Source organism: Podarcis filfolensis (genome assembly GCF_964270895.1).
Source record: "Podarcis filfolensis genome assembly, chromosome: 13".
Lineage (NCBI taxonomy): Eukaryota > Metazoa > Chordata > Lepidosauria > Squamata > Lacertidae > Podarcis > Podarcis filfolensis.
In genome coordinates, this window is record NC_139615.1 from 38853022 (window position 1) to 38876339 (window position 23318).

General features: G+C 44.5%; 1 protein-coding gene across 1 annotated transcript in view; it reads left to right on the top strand.

Annotated features, from left to right (window-relative positions):
* Window positions 1-753: 753 nt before the first annotated feature.
* WNT3 (Wnt family member 3) overlaps window positions 754-23318 on the top strand; it is a 45338-nt gene continuing 22773 nt past the window's right edge. The window contains exon 1 of the mRNA XM_083583435.1: window positions 754-919. Coding sequence (XP_083439561.1) covers window positions 840-919 — 80 coding nt within the window. The 5' untranslated portion in view covers window positions 754-839. The remainder of the gene's footprint in view (window positions 920-23318) is intronic.

Consider the following 23318-nt stretch of genomic DNA (forward strand, 5'->3'; position numbering starts at 1 on the left):
GCGAAGAATGTGAGCGAAAAGCTGAATTTTAACCAGACCTGAGCCCTTGAGCTAGGGTGGGAAAGACGTCTAAATAAAATAGGAACGGGTCACTCGGTGCCTAGTTAACATGGACCTGCACATTGCGAGCTGCACTGAATTTTGCTTTTTGCCATTTAGCTGCATCTAGTGCATTTTTCCTGCACTGAAACGAAATTCAGAATCCGGCTACTCCCTCCCCCTCCCCGCCCCCCCTTCCTTACCTTCCAAGAGGCTTGCCTTATCGTGTCACACCAGATGGGCCATGCAATGCACATCCCTGGGAGATTTTAAATATATATATATAAATATATATAAAGAAGAAATCTTGTTAGCCTGGAAAACTGTCTTTCAAGGTTTGTCTGTTCCCTTCCCTTGGCAAGCGGTAGGAATAAAGTTGCAAAAGCAAAGGGGGGGTTAAGAGAGAGAGAGAGAGAGAGAGAGAGAGAGAGAGAGAGAGAGAGAGAGAGAAAGATGTTGGAATGATTGACAGCTCTGAACTATAGGCTCATCCCTTACCTTAGGCCATGCAATCTGATTGGCTGTCTCCTGACATCCCCAAAGCGCAGCACTTTTTAATAGAAGCTTTGGGTAGATCGTCGGGGGTGGGTGGGGGAAAAGGTTCAGTGAGGTGCATTTCTGACAAGGCATAAAGTCATTTCCCCCACTTCGGGAAGACTTTTCCCTGGGCTGTTTTTGGTGGGGGTGGGTGGGTGGGGGTAGAAAGGGCCTGGGTTTTTTTGATTTACTTGTTTTTACTTAAATGTTTTTCTGCAAACTTCGGGGAGAGTGGTCTTCTCCTCAGCACCAAGCCTGGACTAATGGATTACCACGTGCTCGGATTAATTTTAGCTTTCCTCCTCGCTGATGCCAAGGTTTTAGCCGGTTATCCCATTTGGTGGTAAGGCTTAACTTTCCCCCTCGCCTCAAACTTTTGGCAGCTTGTTTTGTCCACTTGCATCCTGTCTCTGCACATCCTCAGTTCTCTCTCTTAGTGCCCTGCTTTCATTCACACATTTCTATTCTCCCACTTTTTCCACGATTAATGCAAGGTTTCTCGCTTTGGAAGGGTGACATGCTTCTTAATAATTTTTTGCATTGATAGCTTGATAGTTTGCCTCCCAGCCTCAGCCCTCAGTAGCTTCATATAACGCCTCTGAATGTAATTTTTAGGCAGCTGACGAGAATGTTGCAAAGCCAGTTGGATGAAAGGATGGCATCTCAGAGGGAGAAGTATAATTCAGATTCATTGTTATTAAGTGTTTGGCAAGGACCACAATGGAATACTGACAATGTTTTTCAAAAGGCCCTTCATCAGATGTGTCTTTTCATTTTAAATAATGTGACCATCCTTCAGTCTCCTCTTAAGTACTTGACCTGAATGGGTACTGTGTCTGTTTTCTTTGGCTATGCTACAATTGTTCTCTTTAATAATAATGATTTGGTCGTATGTAAAGTCATTGGGCTACAGAAACACGGTTAACGAAAACCAAGCAAGTTACAAGTTCTGATTTGACGAAGATTTTTGTAACGGCTTGGAATTTTACTTCGCCACTTTGCACGGAAAAGCAAATAAGCAATTTTCGCTCCTACTGGAGTTGTTTCTAGGCTCCAACAAACCAAAAAGATAATCACTAAAGAAAATGTGGTCAAAGACTTTGTATTTTGGGGGGCAGAGACTTACAGTAAAGGCAAATCTAAGGTTCATTGAAAGATGTCAGCATTTAATAATTCAGTTTCCCTTCCCGGCAATTTCTCTCCTGATCTGTTAAGATTCCTCCTTGAAGTATATGTGGTGGAAAATGCTCAGCCTAATGTGACTAGAAATCACAAAAGCAATGTTAACTTGAGTAATACCTAAAGAAGCCTCTCTTCCATCTTTCAAGAGTCCTTTTCATATTATTCATTCCTTAAGTCCTTTCTAAGCCGACACAACAAAGAAATGAGCTAAAGTAGACTGTGGAAATAGGCTAAAAAGGGACCGTATTTTGAAATTCGATGTTTACAGTAAAGCTCTGCTTGGTTTCCCTATTTTAAAAACATGGAAGAACGAACATTTAGCACATCGGGCAGTATTTTATATTATTATTGTCTCGTTATGTGGGAATAATATAGAGACTTAAATGCTGGCAAAAACAAGCCCGTTTCCCTTGCTCTATGGACATGAGTCATACACTGAGGGCACAGCCTGGATATGTCTTCAATTCAACATCCCTTCATTTAGATTAATCAGATCTCGCTTAACCCCAGTTTGATAAAACCAGCTTCCTGCATTGTTTATTGGGCACCTCTGAACAACACCAGTGTTAAAAGCTTTGTTAGAATTGGAGAAAGTGCTAATGAGAGATGCATTTGGTTACCAAACACAGCTTTCAGGGAGTCCAGTTGGGTTTTCTGACCAAAACAGGCCCCTAAATCTTAATTAAGTCAACCACTTTTGAAACACAAAGAGGTATCTCGATATTTCAATGACAAGATCTGCTCTTTTAGCCTTCTCAAATAATGGCAATAAGAAGGGATGAATTGCCTTCTTTCCCTAAAGTTTCCCAAAAAAACCTGTCCTCACCTCCTCAGATCCACTAAGGGGTATCTTCAACGACCTCATAGAAAACAAAGGATGAAATTTCTGGTTGCGAGAATCTAGATGACGTAACATACATAATTTAACAGGGTTTGCATTCATCATATTTTAGGAGATTGGTTTTTAAAGGGTCAGCAACCATTTCAGGGAGGCAATATATCATTGTCTGAATTGAACTTTTTGCTTCGACGATTATGAAGTAGGACGGCAAATTTCGTTGAGTACTAAGACCACAAACTTTGTTTTGCTTTTCGTTTAAAGGTGATTGCCGATTTGAGTACATTAATGTGCGTTTGAACCTGAGTGTACATTTGTCACAAGCTGATATGTATGTTCTAAACCTGGATCTATCTTTTTACTCTAATCTTGCTGGATATTTTCTGCTTTTTAGTCTTTTACTTCCCTCCCCTTCCAGTCCAGTTTATTGTTTTCGGCTGACATAACGCAGGGCTCCCCAACCTTTCGGAATATTGGGAGAAATTATTGCAGAGATCGCAAAATACTCATTTCCCAAGAGAAAACCTATCAATGTTCAGGCAAAACAGCTGAAACACCTGTACACATCCCCAAAACAAATAAAACACAGACACAAAAAAAGGCAGTGCTTGCCCCCTGAAGAAGAAAAAAGCATCAACAGCAGGCAAAAAACAACAACCACTAAATATAAAAATTAAAATTTGGAGAGACATAGAGCTTTGCCATGAGACAAGGAGGGTGTCTGAGGGTGCTGTGGTGCCCATGGGCACCACATTGGAGAGACCAGATAGAAAGTGTTAGTTCCTCCACCTTGCCTTTTTCACCAGATATTAAGAAGTGGGTTGCAAAGAGCTGAATTTCAAATCTGGACCAAGCCAGATAGCCCCTTGCAACTCCCCCTGCAGGATAAATACATTTGGGAAGAGCTTAGACAGTAAATTAACCACATGCATGTCAGCTCAGAAGTAAGCTCCATTGAGTTCAATGGGACTTATTTCCAGGTAAGTGTGTATAGAATTGCAGCCTAATACAACCTTCAAACAATGCAATAGAGGCATTGTTTGAAGGTTGTATTAGAAGGTTGCAATAGATTCTATAGCCTGAAACATACCCATTCAAGCCCCTTCACGGTTTGGCGGTTTAACAAACACTGAGCAACGCTATCTGAAAGAACACAAATGCTTGCAAGTATTTAAATAAATTACTTAGCTCTTTTTCAGCAATGAGGTGGAAGCTGTAGATCAGCAGCAAGCCACAGACTTTTAAAGCCAGGTAGTTGGGAGAGTCGCAATCCACTTCTACCTTTTAAAATGCTTATCCCTCATTGTTTCAAACAAGCAAGCAGACAACGCCTCCCTAATTCTCCAGTCTAACCAGCAATCTAAAAAAGAAATAATGTAATTAGGAATGCAGTTCTGGATATGGGGCCAAATTTAGACTTGTCGGGTTAAAAGTATCCAGTTTATTCCAGCTGCAAAGTCTGAAATTCACGGTGCAGGTGGTACCTTCTCTAGAGGAGCTATTCAGAGGTGTGGTTCTGGGAAACAAGGATGGAGTGGCAGTAATACGGGGAAAATAGAAAAGAGCAGGAATGTTTGCACAGTTTCCAACTTGTCTGGAATTCTGGGGATGAGGCAACGATTGTGCTGGGGGAGGGATACACGGCAATGTGTGCAAAATGCAAGCAGCATGGGCAAGAAAGATATTTAGCTTCACCCTCGAATACGAACTGCCTGCATGTACAGCAGAGATATCCCTGCTATGAGGGAACGATTTATCTCCCTAACTTTCTACCTGCTGCTTTGTCGTTTCTGCTTGTCCTAATTGGCTTCCGTTAACACATCGGATGTGTTAGCTGCTGCATATTTCATCATTCAGTTGCCATTAAGCGGTATTGTTGGCAAACAGACTAGGCATAGTCAAGTGCAATCCAGGGGAGGTTTTCCGCATCCTTCAACTGACATGAATCGAATGGTGTGTCCCGTTCTGTAGAAACGGGAGAGAGCTGTTGCAAGGGCTATAGCTTCAGGCAGTTAGTTGGGAAGGGCAAGTGGTGTTTGCGGATTAACTGTGCTCCGTAGATGCAAAGAGCAGTCGTCGCAGGAAGATCAGCTTTGCAAAAAATAATCTCTATCCAAAAGAGAGCTCCCAGTTCCTGGGCAAGACCGTTCTGACGGCGCTATCGTTCTGCGACGAATGTGTTGAATTCTGTGACCACACCCAGCCTAAATCATTTATTTATGTATTTGATTTATTCTTTTTATACCTGTCCTTCATTATAAGATGTCAGGGCAGTTCACAGAATAAAATCATCAATAAAGTAGGCTGGGGGGGGGGTGTTATTGCCACTGCTCAAGGTGCATGCTCATCCAAACAATTTGGAAACGTCTTTCTAGGAGTTGTTGTCTTAAAAAGAAAAGGAAAGGGAGATTTGACCTAGGGTGCCATGGAGCAAAAAAGGGTAGCAAGGCATGTGCTTGCAGTATTCTCATGCCTTGCAGAACTCAGCCCAAGGATGAGTGCAAAAATGTGTAGACACAGCCGAAGGTGAGACCTGCAAACAGGAGGATATACTGTACCAATGTTCTCTATGAACCTAGGCCATGTCTGGGTCAAACAGGGGTCAGAGGTCAAAGCCTTCTCCTGGAGGCAGAAGGTGACAATGCCAGGGTCAGGAAGCAGAACCAAAACAAGACGCAAATTATAGGCCAGAGACCACAGAAGGCTTACTTAAACCAGTGCACACTCAATGACTTTGTTCTCGTCCACATTAATAACATTCAAATTTGTGTACAAATAGCACATATAACCTGAACATGCACACATGTGCGCGCGCACACACACACACACACACACACACCAGGGCTTTCCGCTTGTTGCATCATAGCTGTCAATGTTTCCCCTTTTTTTTTAGGGAAATTCCCTTATTCCAAATAGGATTCCTTGCAAGTAAAGGGAAAAGTTGACAGCTGTGCTGTTGCATAGGACTAAGCTTGAAACTAAATACAGTGGTACCTTGGGTTACATACGCTTCAGGTTACATACGCTTCAGGTTACAGACTCCGCTAACCCAGAAATAGTACCTCAGGTTAAGAACTTTGCTTCAGGATGAGAACAGAAATTGTGCTCCGGGGGTGCGGCAGCATCAGGAGGCCCCATTAGCTAAAGTGGTACCTCAGGTTAAGAACAGTTTCAGGTTAAGAACGGACCTCCAGAACGAATTAAGTACTTAACCCGAGGTACTACTGTACAATGGAACCTCGTGTTACGTACCGTCCTCCTTACGAATTCGGGTTATGAGTTCCACTAACCTGGAAGTAGGTTCTCTGGGTAGTGAACTTTGCCCCAGGATGCGAGCGGAAGTCATGCGCCGGCGGCACAGCGGCAGCGGGAATCCCCATTAGCGAAAGCGCGCCTCAGGTTAAGAACAGTTTTGGGTTAAGAACGGACCTCCGGAACGAATTAAGTTCATCACCGGAGGTACCACCGTACGTACAAGATTTAGACCCCTCCTCCTAACCTTGAAGACGCCTACCCGCCCTGTGCCCTCTATTTGACCCATGGCACAAAAATTGAGGGAGGGAGCGGTTGCCTTGGTTTGATTTGATCCAGCAGCTCAACTACTGCAAAGCTTATTTAGAACGGTTTGCAGAGGAGCAGCTGTCTTGCAAAGTGTTTCTGTTTCTAGAGCCCGGCAGGCTGGTGTGTTGTCATTGCAAAAGAAAGGGGAAATGTTTAGGGAACTTAAATGAAGATGAAACAGTTTCGAGCATATCAGGTGATGAAAGGAGATCAGTTTAACATGGGGGAAGCAGTTTGATCACTGGAGCAGTTACATACGGTGTAACTTGTTGCAAAGAAAGGACCAGGCTTAGGGCTGCTTCATATGGAATGGCATTTTCTAATTGTACAGCAGTGCCATGCTGAAATTTCTGGGGGAAATGTATATGTGTGTGTGTGTGTGTGTGTATCTAGTATACATCTGCTTTACTGGATTTACGCGTTCTGAAAAGTCTCACTTGGCTGCAACTTCCCAACATGTGTACACACAGCAATATAGACGCATACAGTAATCTACACACTTTTTGCACATTTGCTCCTAATACTGTAGGCAATTCATCACATTTGAAATGCCGCTTGGGATCACTTATTTATTTTTTATTTATTTAATGGCTTCCTCTTGCACAGGCCACAAGGCAGCGTACAAGAAAAACAAGTAGATAAGAATACATAAAATCCGTAAAAATAAATACATAAAAAAACCACAGTCCATTAAAAACACACAACAAATCACTGAACGGCAATTGCTAAGAGCAGAAGCAGCAACCAGGGGTCTCCTCCAAATAACCTCCCCAAAATAGGTGTTTTCTTGACTAACTGCCTGACGCTATAGACATGTACGCGTTAGTTGTTTGAAATGCAGTGAGTCCATTCTGCTCCCCCTTCCCCCCCATTGCTGAGTCTAAGGTGGTATTCCTACATTGCTCCATAAATGGAGCAAGGATGTCTCCACCCAAAGCCCATAACCTGATTTATTTCCCTGTGCTGAACTCCAATTCAATGAAGCTGTCGCCTGCCCCATGCGCAATAGCTGCCTGAAATGTACACACACCTCAACTTCCGTTTTCTAAAGGGATAGAAGCTGGTGCATCGAAGGGGGCGTTTCTTAAGAAGCTACAGGACACCTACGGATTGCGGCCAACATCATGTGCACTTGGCTTCAAACACCAGCAGGGGGAGCATACTGAAGCCGGAGTCAGCTGCGATGTGCACATAACCATAGAGAGGTGTGGCCAGACATACCTCAGTAGGGAGAGAGTTCTACTTAAAAGGAGCCACCACCAAAAAAGCCCTTTCTCAGGCCCTCATACCATGTATTTCATCCCACTCAGGGACTCCTACGAGGACCTCATCTGCTGATCTCAAAGTGCAGGCAGGTCTTGTTTAAGTGAAACACCTAAGATACCTTATATGTTGTTGTTGCTTATTAAATTTGTATACAGTGGTACCTTGGTTCTCAAACTTAATCCGTTCCGGAAGTCCGTTCCAAAACCAAAGCGTTCCAAACCAAAGCGCACTTTCCCATAGAAGGTAATGCAAAATGGATTAATCCGTTCCTGACTTTTAAAAACAACCCCTAAAACAGCAATTTGACATGAATTTTACTATCTAACGAGACCATTGATCCATAAAATGAAAGCAATAAACAATGTACTGCAGTCACACCATAAATCAGTTGCTGAACTGGGTTCCACACAGTCACAAAAAAAGCCACAAAAACGCAAAATAAATAGAAAAAACAGGCAGACCTCAGCGTAACACTGAAATCGGAAACATAACAATCAAAACGGAGCACGTTTGGCTTCCGAAAAAAGTTTGCAAACCGGAACAGTTACTTCCGGGTTTGCAGTGTTTGGGTTCCAAGTTGTTTGAGTACCAAAATGTTTGAGAACCAAGGTACCACTGTATACCTGGAGATCTCAGGGTAGTTAACAAGGAGGGGAAAAATCACAATGTAATATACATAATAAAAACAAAAACAAGAGCAACCCAATAACACTCCCCAACACTTATTAAAAGGGCATTGGATGTCAATCAGCCCGGGGCCTGGATTTTGCCTGGCACCTAAAGGTGTATAATGGCCAAACCTCCCTAGGGGGAGCATGCAGAAAAGGCCCATTTTCATGTTGCCACCCTCCGGACCTCTCGTAGAGGAGGCATCTAAAGAAGGGCCTCAGAAGATGATTCTGGTTCATATCGAGACAGGCATTCCTTAAGATATTGGGGGTCCTGAGCTGCAATATATATGTATCCCAGAAGAAGGAAAGGGCAGAAGCAACCAAAATAATTCACTGTAATTCAGTGTGGGGAGAGTTAACAGCTGCGACCTACATACTCAAACTTGAACCTCCACAGGTTCTCTGTTCAAGGCTCATAACTGTACTAGTAAAACGTGAAATCAAGTAGTCATTCCCCTCCAAGGACACAAGGAAGGCTGTGAACGTTTTGTGGCACGGTTTGGGGTTGTTTCAAAAACCCACCATTATCAGGAAACAAAATGGAACGTGTTCCCTGGGGTCTCATCACAAGAGCACTCAGAGAAGTGAACCCAGAGAGGCTTTCTTGGCGGCTGCTCTCCAACTCTGGAACTCGCACCCAGAAGTATTTTTAGAGACTGGATTTCGTTTTCATCACCCAAAATTTTGACTGCGTGCTTCAGATGCTTAAAAAGAACAAAACTTGGCAGCCGATAATGTTGCGGGCTAGCTGCCAGTCAGTGGGCAGGCGGCAGCTGAAGTGAACCAAGGAGATGCCACCGCCGTTTTGCCTGTGCAAATCCAAAAAATCAGCATCCGTGCCAACTTTCCAGGTGACGCAAATGAATTTTGGAGGATGAGCCATCGAAGGGAGATAGTGGCTTTGGCAGTAGAAACAAGCTCTAAGCTAAATACCATCAAATCCTTGCCCAACTTACTAGGCCAGGCTACAGATTCACAGTGTTACGGGGTATCTGTAGGATCATCTCACCTCACCCTTACTTCAGAGACAGACACTGATAAATAGAGCATCCTTGAAAGATGACTGTCCAACCGTTCTGTGAAAACCTCCCAAGATGGAAGCTGCCTTCAGAGGAAAGGATGAAAGCACTTTGGACAATCTCAGACGCCTTCATTATTTTCCCACCTGCCCTGCAGTCGCCCTAAACCAACTGCCCATCCCAATTCTTTAGTGGCCTTTATTTTCTCTATGGCACCCTTTTAAATGCTTGAAAACATAATATATTGTAAGGTATGGTAAAGGGACCCCTGACCATTAGGTCCAGTCGTGGCCAACTCTGGGGTTGCGGCACTCATCTCGCTTTATTGGCCAAGGGAGCCGGCGTACAGCTTCCGGGTCATGTGGCCAGCATGACTAAGCCGCTTCTGGCGAACCAGAGCAGCGCATGGAAACACCATTTATCTTCCCGCCAGAGCGGTATCTATTTATCTACTTGCACGTTGACGTGCTTTAGAACTGCTAGGTTGGCAGGAGCAGGGACCGAGCAATGGGAGTTCACCCCGTCACGGGGATTCGAACTGCCGACCTTCTGATCAGCAAGTCCTAGGCTCTGTTGTTTAACCCACAGCGCCACCCGCGTCCCTTAATATATTCTACTGAGTGCCATAAATGTACTGCATGTTAATGTTTAGCTGTAAGATTTTAAAATGCCCAGTAAGAAATTTCAGGAAATTCTGATATTTACTGGTTAATCTCAAGAACAACCAAATGCCTCCAGTAAACGTTGAGGTGTCGTGCTCAATCCACCTGAAAAAGAAAACCTGCAGCTGTTCAATTGTTTAAAAAAGGCACATGACACATACGTTCCCAGTGGACACCTGAATTGTAGGAATTGCCCGTAAATGTTAAGATGCACCTTTCCCCTGACATGGACCACAGTATATTTGTGTGTAAATCTAATATTTTACACTCTTTTAAAACTGTTGCCATCTGAGTGCCTAGCTTAGGAATGCAAATGGTACCCACGTAAGTAAATGGCAAACCAAATAACAATATCAGAGACCTTGGAAGAAATCTGCTGCAATGGCAAATTGCTTGATTATATTCTGTTTACACAAAGGGAGAAATGCTCCTGGTTTGGACATGACATTTCTATCTGGCACCGTCTCCCGTAAGATGCCCTCCTTGTCTACAATTTTATTTAGCCTATTTCCACTGTTGTGGCCTGCCTAACACCCTTCAACATATACACTGATTTATTTATTTTTAATGTGGAATTCCTTGTTATGTTTTGGGAGTCAGTTTAGGCTAGCAAGAAGGGGAGCAAAGTGCCTTGACACAGTTGCATAAATTCATGGAGATGTTTGGGCGATTTCCATCTCTGTGATTCCATCACGATCCAATGAAGTAAGGAAGGATTTCCCCTCATCCTTTCCCTGGGGCATCAGAGATTGGATGTTGTATTTATAGCATTTATTATAAGTATTTGCAAATTACCGTTCCACAAAAATTCCCGGGGCAGGTTACATAAAAAGAAAATGCAGAGCAATTATGAGGCAGGTACAACCAATCAAAACCATTATGAAGCGCAGTAATGAAAAGGCAGCGAGATCTTAGAAGCCAGATAAAAACAATCAACAGAAGCAAAATTAATTCTAAAAAGGCCTGGCTAATGTTGAAAGGAAAACAAAAAGAGCTGAAAGGTGAACATTTCTGGGAAACACAGAATGGACTCAAACCATATCAAAATATCAGACTTCAAACTTTCCCCCCCAGATGGGGATTCCAACAAAGGCGTCTAAAATTAGGATTTAATCCAAATCTGCTTTAGGCTGCAATGCTATACACACTTACCTAGAATGAGCGTCTTATTATTATTATTATTATTATTATTATTATTATTATTATTATTATTACCCAGCCCATCTGGCTGGGTTTCCTTAGCCACTCTGGGCAGCTTCCAGCAGAATATAAAAACATAATAAAAAATTGTACTCTTAGTGAAGTTTACTTTTAAGTAAGCATGCTTAGGATTGTATTGCTACAGGGATGGAAGGAAATGTCTCTCAGTTTCTCTTTTTTTTTCAATCGTATGCTCGGTTCTCCAGGTTTCTGCAGCAAATTTCCTTTTTAAAAATCCTCATGAAAATACTTCAGGATAGTAGTGTGAATTTCTCCCGGCGCACACATTTTTTCTCTGAAGCTTGGACTAATGTACACATTTTTTTACAGGAGTTTTCTCCTAATATAATCCAAGTTGATGTTATTTACATTAATATATTCATATTTTATAAATGTCCCCCCCCCCAAGACACATTGCATTTCTGATAAACATTGTTTGGTTGGAGAACTGCTTTGAAAAATTTGGAGAAGCGAGATTTTGAAGGATGGCAGAGTTCACAACTTGTTGGGAAAGTACGAATTTGATAAATACGGCTTTATATGCAAATCAAATCTATTTTTTTCCCCTGCACCCCTAACTGCCAGAACATAATTTCCTTGCAGAGGGAGCACTTCACAGTGCCAGATTTACGTATCAGCTAAACAAACTATAGCTTATGGCCCCACTCTCTTGCCCCCCCAAAAAAACTGGATGTACATTTCCAAAATATAAGATAAAAAACAAATAAAATAAAGCCTACATACAGCAACAGTATTTTGTGTTGTGTAGGCTCCTCTGATGTAAGTCATGGGCCCCGCCTGCTAGCCTGCTCCCTAAAATATCACTAGTTTATATATAGGATGCCTACATTCTGCATGTTGAAATGGCTTTTGATACCTATTAGGTCCACAAATTACCATATAGCATATATTCAATACAAAAAACAGTGACAATTTGTTGTTGACAAAGGACAGCTGGACATATTTGTTGTTGCTGTTTAGTCATTTAGTCGTGTCCGACTCTTCGTGACCCCATGGACCAGAGCACCCCAGGCACTCCTGTCTTCCACTGCTGCCCGCAGTTCGGTCAAACTCATGCTGGTAGCTTCGACAACACTGTCCAACCATCTCGTCCTCTGTCGTCCCCTTCTCCTTGTGCGCTCCATCTTTCCCGACATCAGGGTCTTTCCCAGAGAGTCTTCTCTTCTCATGAGGTGGCCAAGGTATTGGAGCCTCAGCTTCAGGATCTGTCCTTCCAGTGAGCACTCAGGGCTGATTTCCTTAAGAATGGATAGGTTTGATCTTCTTGCAGTCCACGGGACTCTCAAGAGTCTCCTCCAGCACCAGAATTCAAAAGCATCCATTCTTTGGCGATCAGCCTTCTTTATGGTCCAGCTCTCACTTCCATACGTCACTACTGGGAAAACCATAGCTTTTATTATACGGACCTTTGTTGGCATATATAAAGGGCCCCATTACCTTCAGTAGCTTAGGGCCTCCTCAAACCTAAACCTGGCTCTGACTTCACGCATTAAGTGTACAGCTACAAAAAAGAACCCAGTGTGTAAATGTCACAAACTTGCTTTTGCAAGATCTGTATATATCATACTACGAGTGCCTGCAGCAGCTCCCTGTTGAATGCAATATGTGAGATGCATTTACCTGGAAGTGAGAGTAAAGCCTGCCTGCTGCTACTGATGATGATGATGATTTGGGGCAGTGCAAGCAAATGGGTTGATGGGAAGGTGCTTGGGGCAGCTGGAAGGTGCAACAGGAGTTGACCGAACTTTGTGGAATGTGAACTGCTGCTGTACAGTAAGGGGACAGAGCACAGCTTGACAAGCTCCCAACCTAAAAGCTCCAGGCTGATCTGATAAACGATGACAAGACTCCTGAAAAATGTTTAAACCTGTTTCTCCTTCCCCCTTTCTTTCTTTGTGCTACGATGTGGTGTGGTGGGGGAGCTAAGGGACTGCAAAATGGAAAAGAGAAGGGGGGAAGGGAACAAAGCAGGAAAACAGTGGTAGCTACAGGAAGACAATACTAGAGTGTCTTTATTTATCGTTGTTGTTATTTATAGAGCAGCTAAGGATGTACGCTAGAAAGAAGGTCCTTTTCTAGGAAACGGTGGCCTGCTGAAATGAATTGTCTCAGACCTGGGAAATGCACTGATTTAGGGCTGATCTTTGCCTTTCGATTCGGAGTTAGCTTCATCAGAAGTGCAGCTAAACCGCTTAGGAAGCCATACCGCCAATTGAGAGAGCAGAATAAAATCTCTCTAAACGCTAAGTTGCTGCAATTGAAGCAGAGCTCTTTGCAACAGCTCAGCTCCTCTGCAAAGGAGCTGGGTGGTTTTTTGCAAGAGCCAAGCCAGTGAAACGAAATCGGCAGCCGCGGCAAGAGCGCAGCTTTTCTGAAACCCAGTTTTCAAGACTAAGTAGATGAAACCTGCACAGGTAATGCTGTCAAGGCAAACCAAGACCCTTTGCAAGACTTTAGCTCCTCCACAAGACGCTTTGGGCTGGAGCATGTGTCCTGACCCCTCCCTTGATGCACAATGGGCCAGTGCATTAACCAGGTTGGTGGTTCAAGCCTACCCAGGGACAGCTGTGGGCAGGATTCCTGCACTGCAGGGACCTGGACTAATGACCCTCTGGCTCCCTTCCAACTCTAGATTTGGAATGGCCCAAATGTTATTTTGGGGTGTAAAACCCTTGGCCCCTAATACTTAAGTGTGGCCTGGAGAGGTATGAAGTCTCGAATCATAGAATCGCATCTGGTCCAACCCCCTGCAGTGCAGGAAAATGCAGCTGTCCCATACGGGGATCGAACCTGCAACCTTGGCGTTTTCAGCACCACGCTCTAACCAGCTGAGCTATCCAGACTTCCCCATGTCACTGAGAGACTGGCACCCTACAGGAAGCATAATTGCTGACCCAGTGCTACCGTGCCCAAACCAATAACTGCCAATATAGATACCGTATATATGAACAAGAATACGGGGCAGTACACCCCCCCAAAGGCTTTGGGCCACCCAAATGGCACACCTGCATTGCTGGCTGGCTGTCGTAGTTGAGTTGCATGCCAGGCCTCCTAAGAAGCGTGGAGTGTGAAACACAGAGCAGTCAACTACCACATTCCTAGAGTGGACATGTTTAGACATGAAGAGGGATGTTTGTCCAGACAGTAGATAAACTTCCTGTTTCCTCCTGTGCTGGGACAAACTTCCTCTACATGTGACCAGAGGTGGGCGTGACTTTACCTGTGCAGGTAACGAGAGCACAGGACTGGCCACCACATCTCTCTCTAATTCCATTCCTTGAAGAAGCAACATCTCCTTAGCCTGAGATGCTCTCTTGGCTTCCAGCCAAGAGAGGACAAAGAAACTATCTCCTCATGGGATAGATTCCACGTGTATATATTCTGTAACTTAAGTCTGCCTTCTGGGAACCATTTGTGAACAGAACGTGTGAGTAAACTCTTTTATACTTTCATACAAGGCTGTGTCATGTCTATTCTTTTCAGGAGGGAATAAAAGAGGAATTACCAGAAAACTTATTTTAGAGGCTTATGCAAGCCTGCAAACCTATCCGCTGTGTAAGTTTAAAATGGGAATGTTACTCTGCTAAATCATAGGACTTGTTAACACAAGTTGGGAAGGATATAACAAAAAAATTTTTTCCTTCCAGTAGCACCTTAAAGACCAACTAAGTTAGTTCTTGGTATGAGCTTTCATGTGCATGCACACTTCTTCAGATACACTGAAACAGAAGTTGCCAGATCCTTCTATATAGTGAGAAGGTGGGGAGGGGTATTACTCAGAAGGGTGGTGGGAATGGGCAGATAGCTGTGATGAGCCTGTTGACGACTCTTAACGACTGCAATAGGTCTTACAGGAAAAAGCAAGGGGTGAGAAGGTGAAAAATGGCTTTGTCATGTATAATGAGATAAGAATCCAATGTCTTTGTTCAGACCAGGTTTCTCCATGGTTTTAAGTTTGGTAATGAGTTGCAATTCAGCAGCTTCTCTTTCCAGTCTATTTCTGAAATTCCTTTGTAGTAATACAGCTACTTTGAGATCTTGTATAGAATGTCCTGGGAGATTGAAGTGTTCTCCTACTGGTTTCTCTGTCTTGTGATTCTGTAACTGGGAAGTTACAGAATCTATCTGTAACTGGGAAGGATATAATTAAACAATATATCCTCTCCTGCCTCCCTGAACATTCCCACAAGAAGAGCCTGCTGGACCAGGTCAATGGACCATCTAGTCTGGCATCCTGTTCTCACAAGCCAACCGGGTGCCTGTAGAAAACCCACAAATTTGGGTTTCCAGCAGCTGGCATTCAGAAGCATTTCTGCCTCTGAGCATGGTCCTCGTGGCTAGAGGCCATCGAGAGCCCTCTCTTCCATGAATTTGTCCTATCCTCTTTTAAGGCCAGCCAAGTTGGTGGCCATCCCTTTGTGGGAGCAATTTCCACAGTTAAACTATGAGCATAGCTGTCAACTTTCAGATTTGAAAATAAGGGATCAGAAGCCTTGAAAATAAGGGATCAGCAGCCTCACCTGTCCCAGAGAAAGCCTACGGGATATCTAACAATCCGGGATAGCAGCGGGAAACGGCACTGGAATAAGGGATTTTCCCGCAAAAAAAGGGAAGGTTGACAGCGATGGCTATGAGCTGTGTGAACCTTCCAACAACACTTCATTGGATAACCACGAGTTCAAGTGTTACGAAAGAGGAAGGAAAACTATCCCTGATAACCATGGTGTGCTTAATTTCATATACTTATATAATGTCACCCAGTGCTTTTTTTTCTAAAAAAAAAATGTTTATTAGGGGTACTCTCATTTTCCTACTCATATTGAAATACTGCCCCTCAATGAAGCCAAACTTAGATTCACAAAATGTTTAGGGGTATGCGTACCCCTGTGTACCCCCAGAAAAAAAGCACTGATGTCACCTCTTACTTCCCTCTCAACTAAAAAGCCCCAAACCCTACAACCTCTCCACATAGAGGAATCATTCCATTCCCTTGACTGTTTCACTTGCCCTTTTCTGAAACTTTTTCAACCCTACAATCGACTTTTTGAGGTGATTGTAACTGGTACAATCTGGTACACAGAACCTCTTGTGTGTGAAATGCAACAGCAAACATGCTGGGCCCATAGCAATAGTGGTAATATTTCTAGGTTAGCGGAGTCTGTAACCTGAAGCGTATGTAACCTGAAGCGTATGTAACCTGAGGTACCACTGTATGTATAAATGCATAAGAATCTGGGAGGGGGGTGTACACCCCAAAAGCTTGGAAGTAGAACGAGAACACTGAACTGCAATAATAATAATAATAATAATAATAATAATAATAATAATAATAATAATAATAATTATTATTATTATTATTATTATTATTATTATTATTATTATTATTATACCCCACCCATCTGGCTGGGTTTCCCCAGCCACTCTGGGCAGCTTCCAACAAAATATTAAAAATACAATAAAACATCAGTGGTTCTGATGTTTCACCGATATAGTAGTTCTTCCTTATACAGAGGAACTCCCTCATTAGTACATGTAAATGTATGCGTTTTTTAATTAGAAGGGGGGGGAATGTTTTTTAAACACTGAAACGTAACGTTGTGGTTCAGTCGAGGCAAGAAAAGTGTGGGGCGGAGGAAGCCTGTTCACCTGTGTCTCTCCTGTTGTTGTTGGATCCGCATTTCCCATCAGCACTAAACTGCATGACTAAGAATGAGGGATGCTGCCCTGAAGCAGGGGGTTAGGAGATGAGGGTTGCACAGTGGCATAGAGTGGGTTGCCAGGGCCCGGGGCCATGCAGAGGGAGGTGGGAGGGAAGGAAACAAATGGAGAACACATGCACTTTCAACTGCCTAACGGCGTCCACGTCACCCAGGAGATCACAGAGATAAGAAGAGTTGTTCCATTCTCTAGCAAGGTCACTTCCTGGATCACACGGAGAAGCCGTTTTCAACGGAGCCCAGCGACAGAGGCATGTAGCTGTATCGAGGCAGCACCGGGGGTTGGAATTTCGCGCCCCGTGCCCTCCCCCCACATGCTACGCCACTGGGTGTGCGTGCTGCGAGGTTAAAATCCCCTTTCCCTGCACCATACAAGCATAGAGGAGGGAAATAAAATTTTGCCTGCCCGTGCACACACACAAACTGCTATAAGGAAACTGCTTTATACAACATGCCATGCTTTTAAATAAACAAACCAATAGCAAGTGATCTTACTAATGGTTGTTTTTACCATTCTGAATACTTCCAAGAGAGTCCTTTAAGCTTGCCTCCCTGCACCTGAAAGGCCTTCTCCCCTTTCCCCATAGACATCTCAATTGGTCATGGTGTTCCCTGGTTTTAAGATGTCCGCTTAGCTTCCTCCAACCATCAGCACCCCAGATCTCCTTCCAAACATCTCTCTTTAGACCCCCGCTTTCTTCAGAGCTTGTAGCCTTCAAAACAGGAACACTCGCAGATCCCAAGTCATCAGCCCAGTTACCTAACTTGGAAGTTCTCTTGACTTTGGCAGAAGGAGCCGGTGCCAACTTCGTACCTCTCCTTGCTGCTAAAAATAAGCCGCTGCTTCTTGCCCCCAAGTCAGGTTACCTCCAGAGGTAATGACAACAAAGCAAGCAGCCAGTTAAAGAGCAATTATCTCAACCTAATCGCTTCCCCGGGGCAGGGAAGGCTGCCAAAGATCAGCACTGCTGCTCTGCAGAGATGGTTCTTCTTTTTAGAGCGGGCCACACCTCTCATTGTACGAGGAAAAACCTTCCATACCTACAGGGGCCTGTCCTGCCAACTAACTCCCCGAATCTGGCCTGATAACCCACCCCACCCCCTGAGCTTTTAGAGTTTACAGTGTGCTTATTGCAGATCATATCCCCTGGAAACGTTCGTAATTTTCCCCATTTCCCCAGTAGTATTAAATTTGAATATATTATTTCAAAGCAGTGTCAGGGAACTGGTTGTTGAACTACCGTTCCCATCATTCCTGACCATTCCCATCATGCTGGCTGGGGCTGATGGGAGCTAGAGTCAGTGTCGTAGCGTGGGGGGTGCAGGGGGGGCCGGCCGCACCGGGCGCAACATCTGGGGGTTAGGGTTAGGGGGCGCAAATCCACAGGTTAGGGGGCGCAAATCCACGGGTTAGGGGGTGCAAATTACTTGCCTTGCCCCGGGTGGTGACAACCCACGCTACGCCACTGGCTAGAGTTCAACAATATACGGCATGGCAAAGGTTCCCACCCCACGCTTTAAATCCCCCAGTAAAAGAACTGGAAGGGGCTTTTATTTATTTATTCTAATTGATTGCCAGAAACCTAAATAAAAGCATCTGGGATATCACTGTACCTTCTGATCCTGATTACTCAGAGCCAGGGAAACGCCGCTTTGCACATGCTCAGAAAAACTCTTTTCAGCTCCAATGAGTGTCAAAGACTTTTTGCCTTCCTGTTGCAGCAAAAATAGAAAAGTTTTGTGGTGGCGCATTTACTATGGCATCATCGTTATTATCATTATCATTATTTATTAGCTTTATATGCCACTCTTTATCACAAGATCCCAGGACAGTGTATTGCATTAAAAACACATTTGACAGTGCATCGTAATAATAAACATAACACAAAGCATAATAACAGACAGCATAATAGTAAAATAATAATAATAACAGACCCCACAACCACCTTCCACAGGCCATAGATTATTTAACGGCTAAAGGCCTGGCCTGGGTAAAGAGGAATGTTTTTAGCCAGACGCCTAAAGACTTGCAATGTTGTCGCCCGTTGAGCTTCTGTAGGGAGAGCCTTTCAATATGAGGAGCCACCACAGAAAAGGCTTGTTCTTAGTGGCAACCCTCTGAACCTCTCAGGGAGTGGGGACATAGACAAGGGCCTCGTACGACAAGCACATGGTCTGGGTCAGCTCGTATGGGGACAGGCAGTCTTTAAGATATTGAAGACCTGAGGCGTGAGGTTTTATAGGTCAGCACCATAATGCCAGGTTTGGCATTAGATGCTCAAAGTACTTGTGGACTTAGGAGTCCATTTCATCAGATGCAAAGAGATGGATGGTAGGTACGGAGGAGCAAAAGTTGGGTTCAACTAACAGGCAGTTAAACTAGCATCCATGGTGATGATGATTCATTTGAAGCCTAAGGTTTTAGGGCTAGTACAGTGGTACCTTGGGTTAAGAACTTAATTCGTTCTGGAGGTCCGTTCTTAACCTGAAGCACCACTTTAGCTAATGGGGCCTCCCGTTGCTGCCGCGCTGCCGCCACACGATTTCTGTTCTCATCCTGAAGCAAAGTTCTTAACCCGAGGTACTATTTCTGGGTTAGCGGAGTCTGTAACCTGAAGCATCTGTAGCCCAAGGTACCACTGTATTGAAATTGGGTTGATTCAGGGGCTGAGCCTGGTCTCACACTGAGCCCTGAGGAAGCCCTGTACTAACACTGTTTGTCTTGGCTCATGAAACCATACCTTAAGACTGGTGGGAAGCCTGGGGCCCTCTTTATGGTTGCTGGATGGTGACCCCTGGCCATGCTGGGTGGGACAGCAGGAGAAACACAGGATTTTCACTAGTGCATTGCAGGGCTGACAGCTCTCATTTTTCGAAAGAAATTGCCCGGGATTGCTCAGAGGTGATGCAAAAATTGAGTGGATAGCTGGATAGCTCAGTTGCAAGAGCAGGAGACTCTTAATTTAGGCTTGTGAGTTCGAGCCGCACATTGGGCAAAGATTCCCGCATTGCAGAGGGTTGGACTAGATGACTCTTGTGGTCCCTTCCAAGTCTACAATTCTAATGCTCTATTGTTATAAGTGCTCTTCAGGTCAAGTCTGTGTCCAGGGCAGCTGTCTACCAGCTCCACCTGGTACGCAACCTGAGACCCTATCTGTCCATGGACTGTCTCGCCAGAGTGGTGCATGCTCTGGTTATCTCCTACTTGGACTACCTCAATGCGCTCTACGTGGGGCTACCTTTGAAGGCGACTCAAAAACTGCAATTAATCCAGTATGCGGCAGCTAGACTGGTGACTGGGAGTGGCCGCCAAGACCATATAACACCCGTCCTGAAAGACCTACATTGGCTCCCAGTACGTTTCCGGGCACAATTCAAAGTATTGGTGCTGACCTTTAAAGCCCTAAACTGCCTCGGTCCAGTACACCTGAGGGAGTGTCTCCACCCCCATCGTTCAGCTCAGATGCTGAGGTCCACCTCCAAGGGCCTTCTGGCGGTTCCCTCCCTGCAAGAAGTGAGGTTGCAGGGAATGAGGCAGAGGGCCTTCTCGGTAGTGGCACCCACCCTCATCAGATGTCAAGGAAATAAACAACTATCTGACTTTTAGAAGACATCTGAAGGCAGCCCTGTTTTGGGATGTTTTGATGTTTTCTTGTATTTTTAATATTTTGTTGGAAGCTGCCCAGAGTGGCTGGGGAGGCCTGGCCAGATGGGTGGGGTATAAGTAATAAATTATTATTATTATTAGTGTGGGTTGTGTTGATTGCATACTGATTGCAGCATCTGGGATTGATAATATTTGTACCCCGTCCATCCAACCGGGTTGCCTTAGCCACTCCAGGAGGCATTCAACATAAATAAAAACACCATAAAAACATTACACATTTAAAAAAAGCTTCTCTACACAGGGCTGCCTTCAGATGTCTTCTAAAGGTTATATCATTACTCATCTCCTTGCCATCAGGGTATAAATATAGTATTATTATTATTATTGCTATTATTTTCATGCTTTTCATATATGAAGGAATGTGCGGCCTACCACCAAATGTAGCAGGGAGATGTAGCATGCTGTACTACAACTCCCTTATCCCCTAACTGTTGGCCCTGCTGCCTGGGGCTGATGAAAGCTGGAGCCCCACAATATCTAGAGAGTCCCAGGTTCCCCGCCCTTGTCTGACAAGGTCGGAGGAGAGGGGAGCAGAGAAGGTTGCCTGGTAGCAAGCCTTCCTGAGAGGGAAGGCCCCCTAGATTCCCAAGGAAGCTTGGGGCCTAGGGCTGCAAGCTCAGGAGAGACTCCATTTGCCACATTTCGATGGTGCCTTCATCGGCCGCCTGCTCCAGCCATCATCCCTCCCGGCGCAAGCGGCAGACTTCCGTGCAGCTTACATGGTGGGCTGATTCCATTGTGGGATCAGCAGCAGAAACCTCCCGCCCCCACGGACAAGAGGGTATAAGCATCTTCTAATGAGGTAGCCAGGGAAACGGCCCGGTGGGGTTAAAGATGCCTATAATGTCTGCGGTTGCCCTTTCGGTAAGGAGCACTCTCAGCAGGGGTGAAAATAAAGGATCACAAGGGGAAAGGCTTTAGAAAATGCCCAAGGCACAAGATGCTCAAATGCCTGTCGGACACTCCCCCTGGCCTGTCTTGTCTTATAATGAAAGTGCTCCGAGGTCAGGCTGTGGCAGATGCATGATACGTCCCCATTTTCAAGTAGGAATGCTTAAGAAATTGCTCCCCCCCCCCCATCGCTCTGTCCTCTAAACCACCCTATCTTGTTTCCTGAGGGGCACTAATACACTTGTGACCCACGGTTCTTCGATATTTCTGGACTTTGTCCAAAGACCTCCTCCTCCTCCTCCTCCTCCTTCCCCTCCTCTTCTTCTTCTTCTTCTTCTTCTTCTTCTTCTTCTTCTTCTTCTTCTTCTTCTTCTTCTTCTTCTTCTTCTTCATATATTTATGCCCCAGCCACTCAGGGCAGCTTCTGACACATACAGTATTAAAACATAATCAAACGTCAAACATTAACAACTTTCTGACACAGGGCTGCCTTCAGATGTCTTCTAAAAGTTGGGTAGTTCTTTATCTCCTTGACATCTGATGGGAGGGTGTTCCACAGGGCAGGGGCCACTACCAAGAGGCCCTGTAAATTCGTTTCTCACACTTAAGGAACTGCCAGAAGGCCCTCGGAGCTGGACGTCAGTGTCCAGGCTGAACGATGGGGGTGGAGACGCTCCTTCAGGTGTACATTACGTTTAGGGCTTTATAGGTCAATACCAACACCTTGAATTGTGCTCGGAAACATACCGGGAGCCAGTGTAGATCCTTTAGAACTGGTGCTATATGGTCCCAGCGGCTGCTCCCAGTCACCATTCTAGCTGCCACATTCTGGTTTAGTTGTAGTTTCTGAGTCACCTTCAAAATGCATTGCCATAGTTTGCTGTTGTTTTCGTCTTGTGCATATTTCGTCTTGTGCATTCCCCCACCCCTGACAGCATGGACAAGCAAACTTTTTCAGCAGAGGGCCGGTCCACTGTCCCTCAGACCTTGTGAGGGGCCGGACTATTTTTTTGGGGGGGGGATGAACAAATTCCTATGCCCCACAAATAACCCAGAGATGCATTTTAAATAAAAGCATACATTCTACTCACATAAAAACACCAGGCAGGCCCCACAAATAACCCAAAGATGCATTTTAAATAAAAGGACACATTCTGCTCATGTAAAAACACACTGATTCCGGGACCTTCCGCGGGCCGGATTGAGAAGGCGATTGGGCCGCATCCGGCCCCCGGGCCTTAGTTTGCCTACCCCTGCCTTACAGCTTACTGATAAACACTAATGCATGCACTCATGCTAAAAACCAAAGCAAAAAATGATCACATTCCGTTTTCATTTTGCACTGCTTAGAATTACTGACATTGGTAAATGAGCCATCGCAGTTGAAATGCAAGCCAGTTTCACAGCGATTCAAAAGTAATGCACATAAATTCAACAGCAATTTATAGTAGAGTCAGATCACGTATTTCCCTAAGTATCACTTAATCTGGTGATGGCGAAATCAAGGAATGGTCATTTATGTGTGAATTATCCACTAACATCATGTCAGATAAACCTTTGTAGTACAGACCGCTAGACTACAAGCAAAGAGAGCAGGAGACTACGTAGTAATAAATTCAGATAACTCAAGTCCTGAGGCAAGCCACATCGTACTAGAGAAAAGCAGGCATTAACCCAGCAAGGTGTTCTTTACATAAAGTGTTGCATGGATATATTGACATTCTGGGGCCCTGTCAGATTATAACCTCTGCTGTTTATCCCCACCAGGTAATTGAGGCCCAATTGAGGTCCACCATTTCAAAGTCAATTTAATACTTTCTGATCTCCCAAACCTTTTAGGGGCTTTCACTTTAATGCTCTCTTGTTGCTACTTATATTGATTTTATACATGTTCTGTTAATCTTCTCTGTCTTTTAAATAGCCTTGTTTTTACCGCCACTGTCCGCTGTGTCATTTTATATTGTCGTTTTATCTTTTGTTAAATAGAAAAGCAGCCTGGAAGCACAAAGAGACAGTAGACAATTCAGGGCCGGATGCCAAGGTTGAT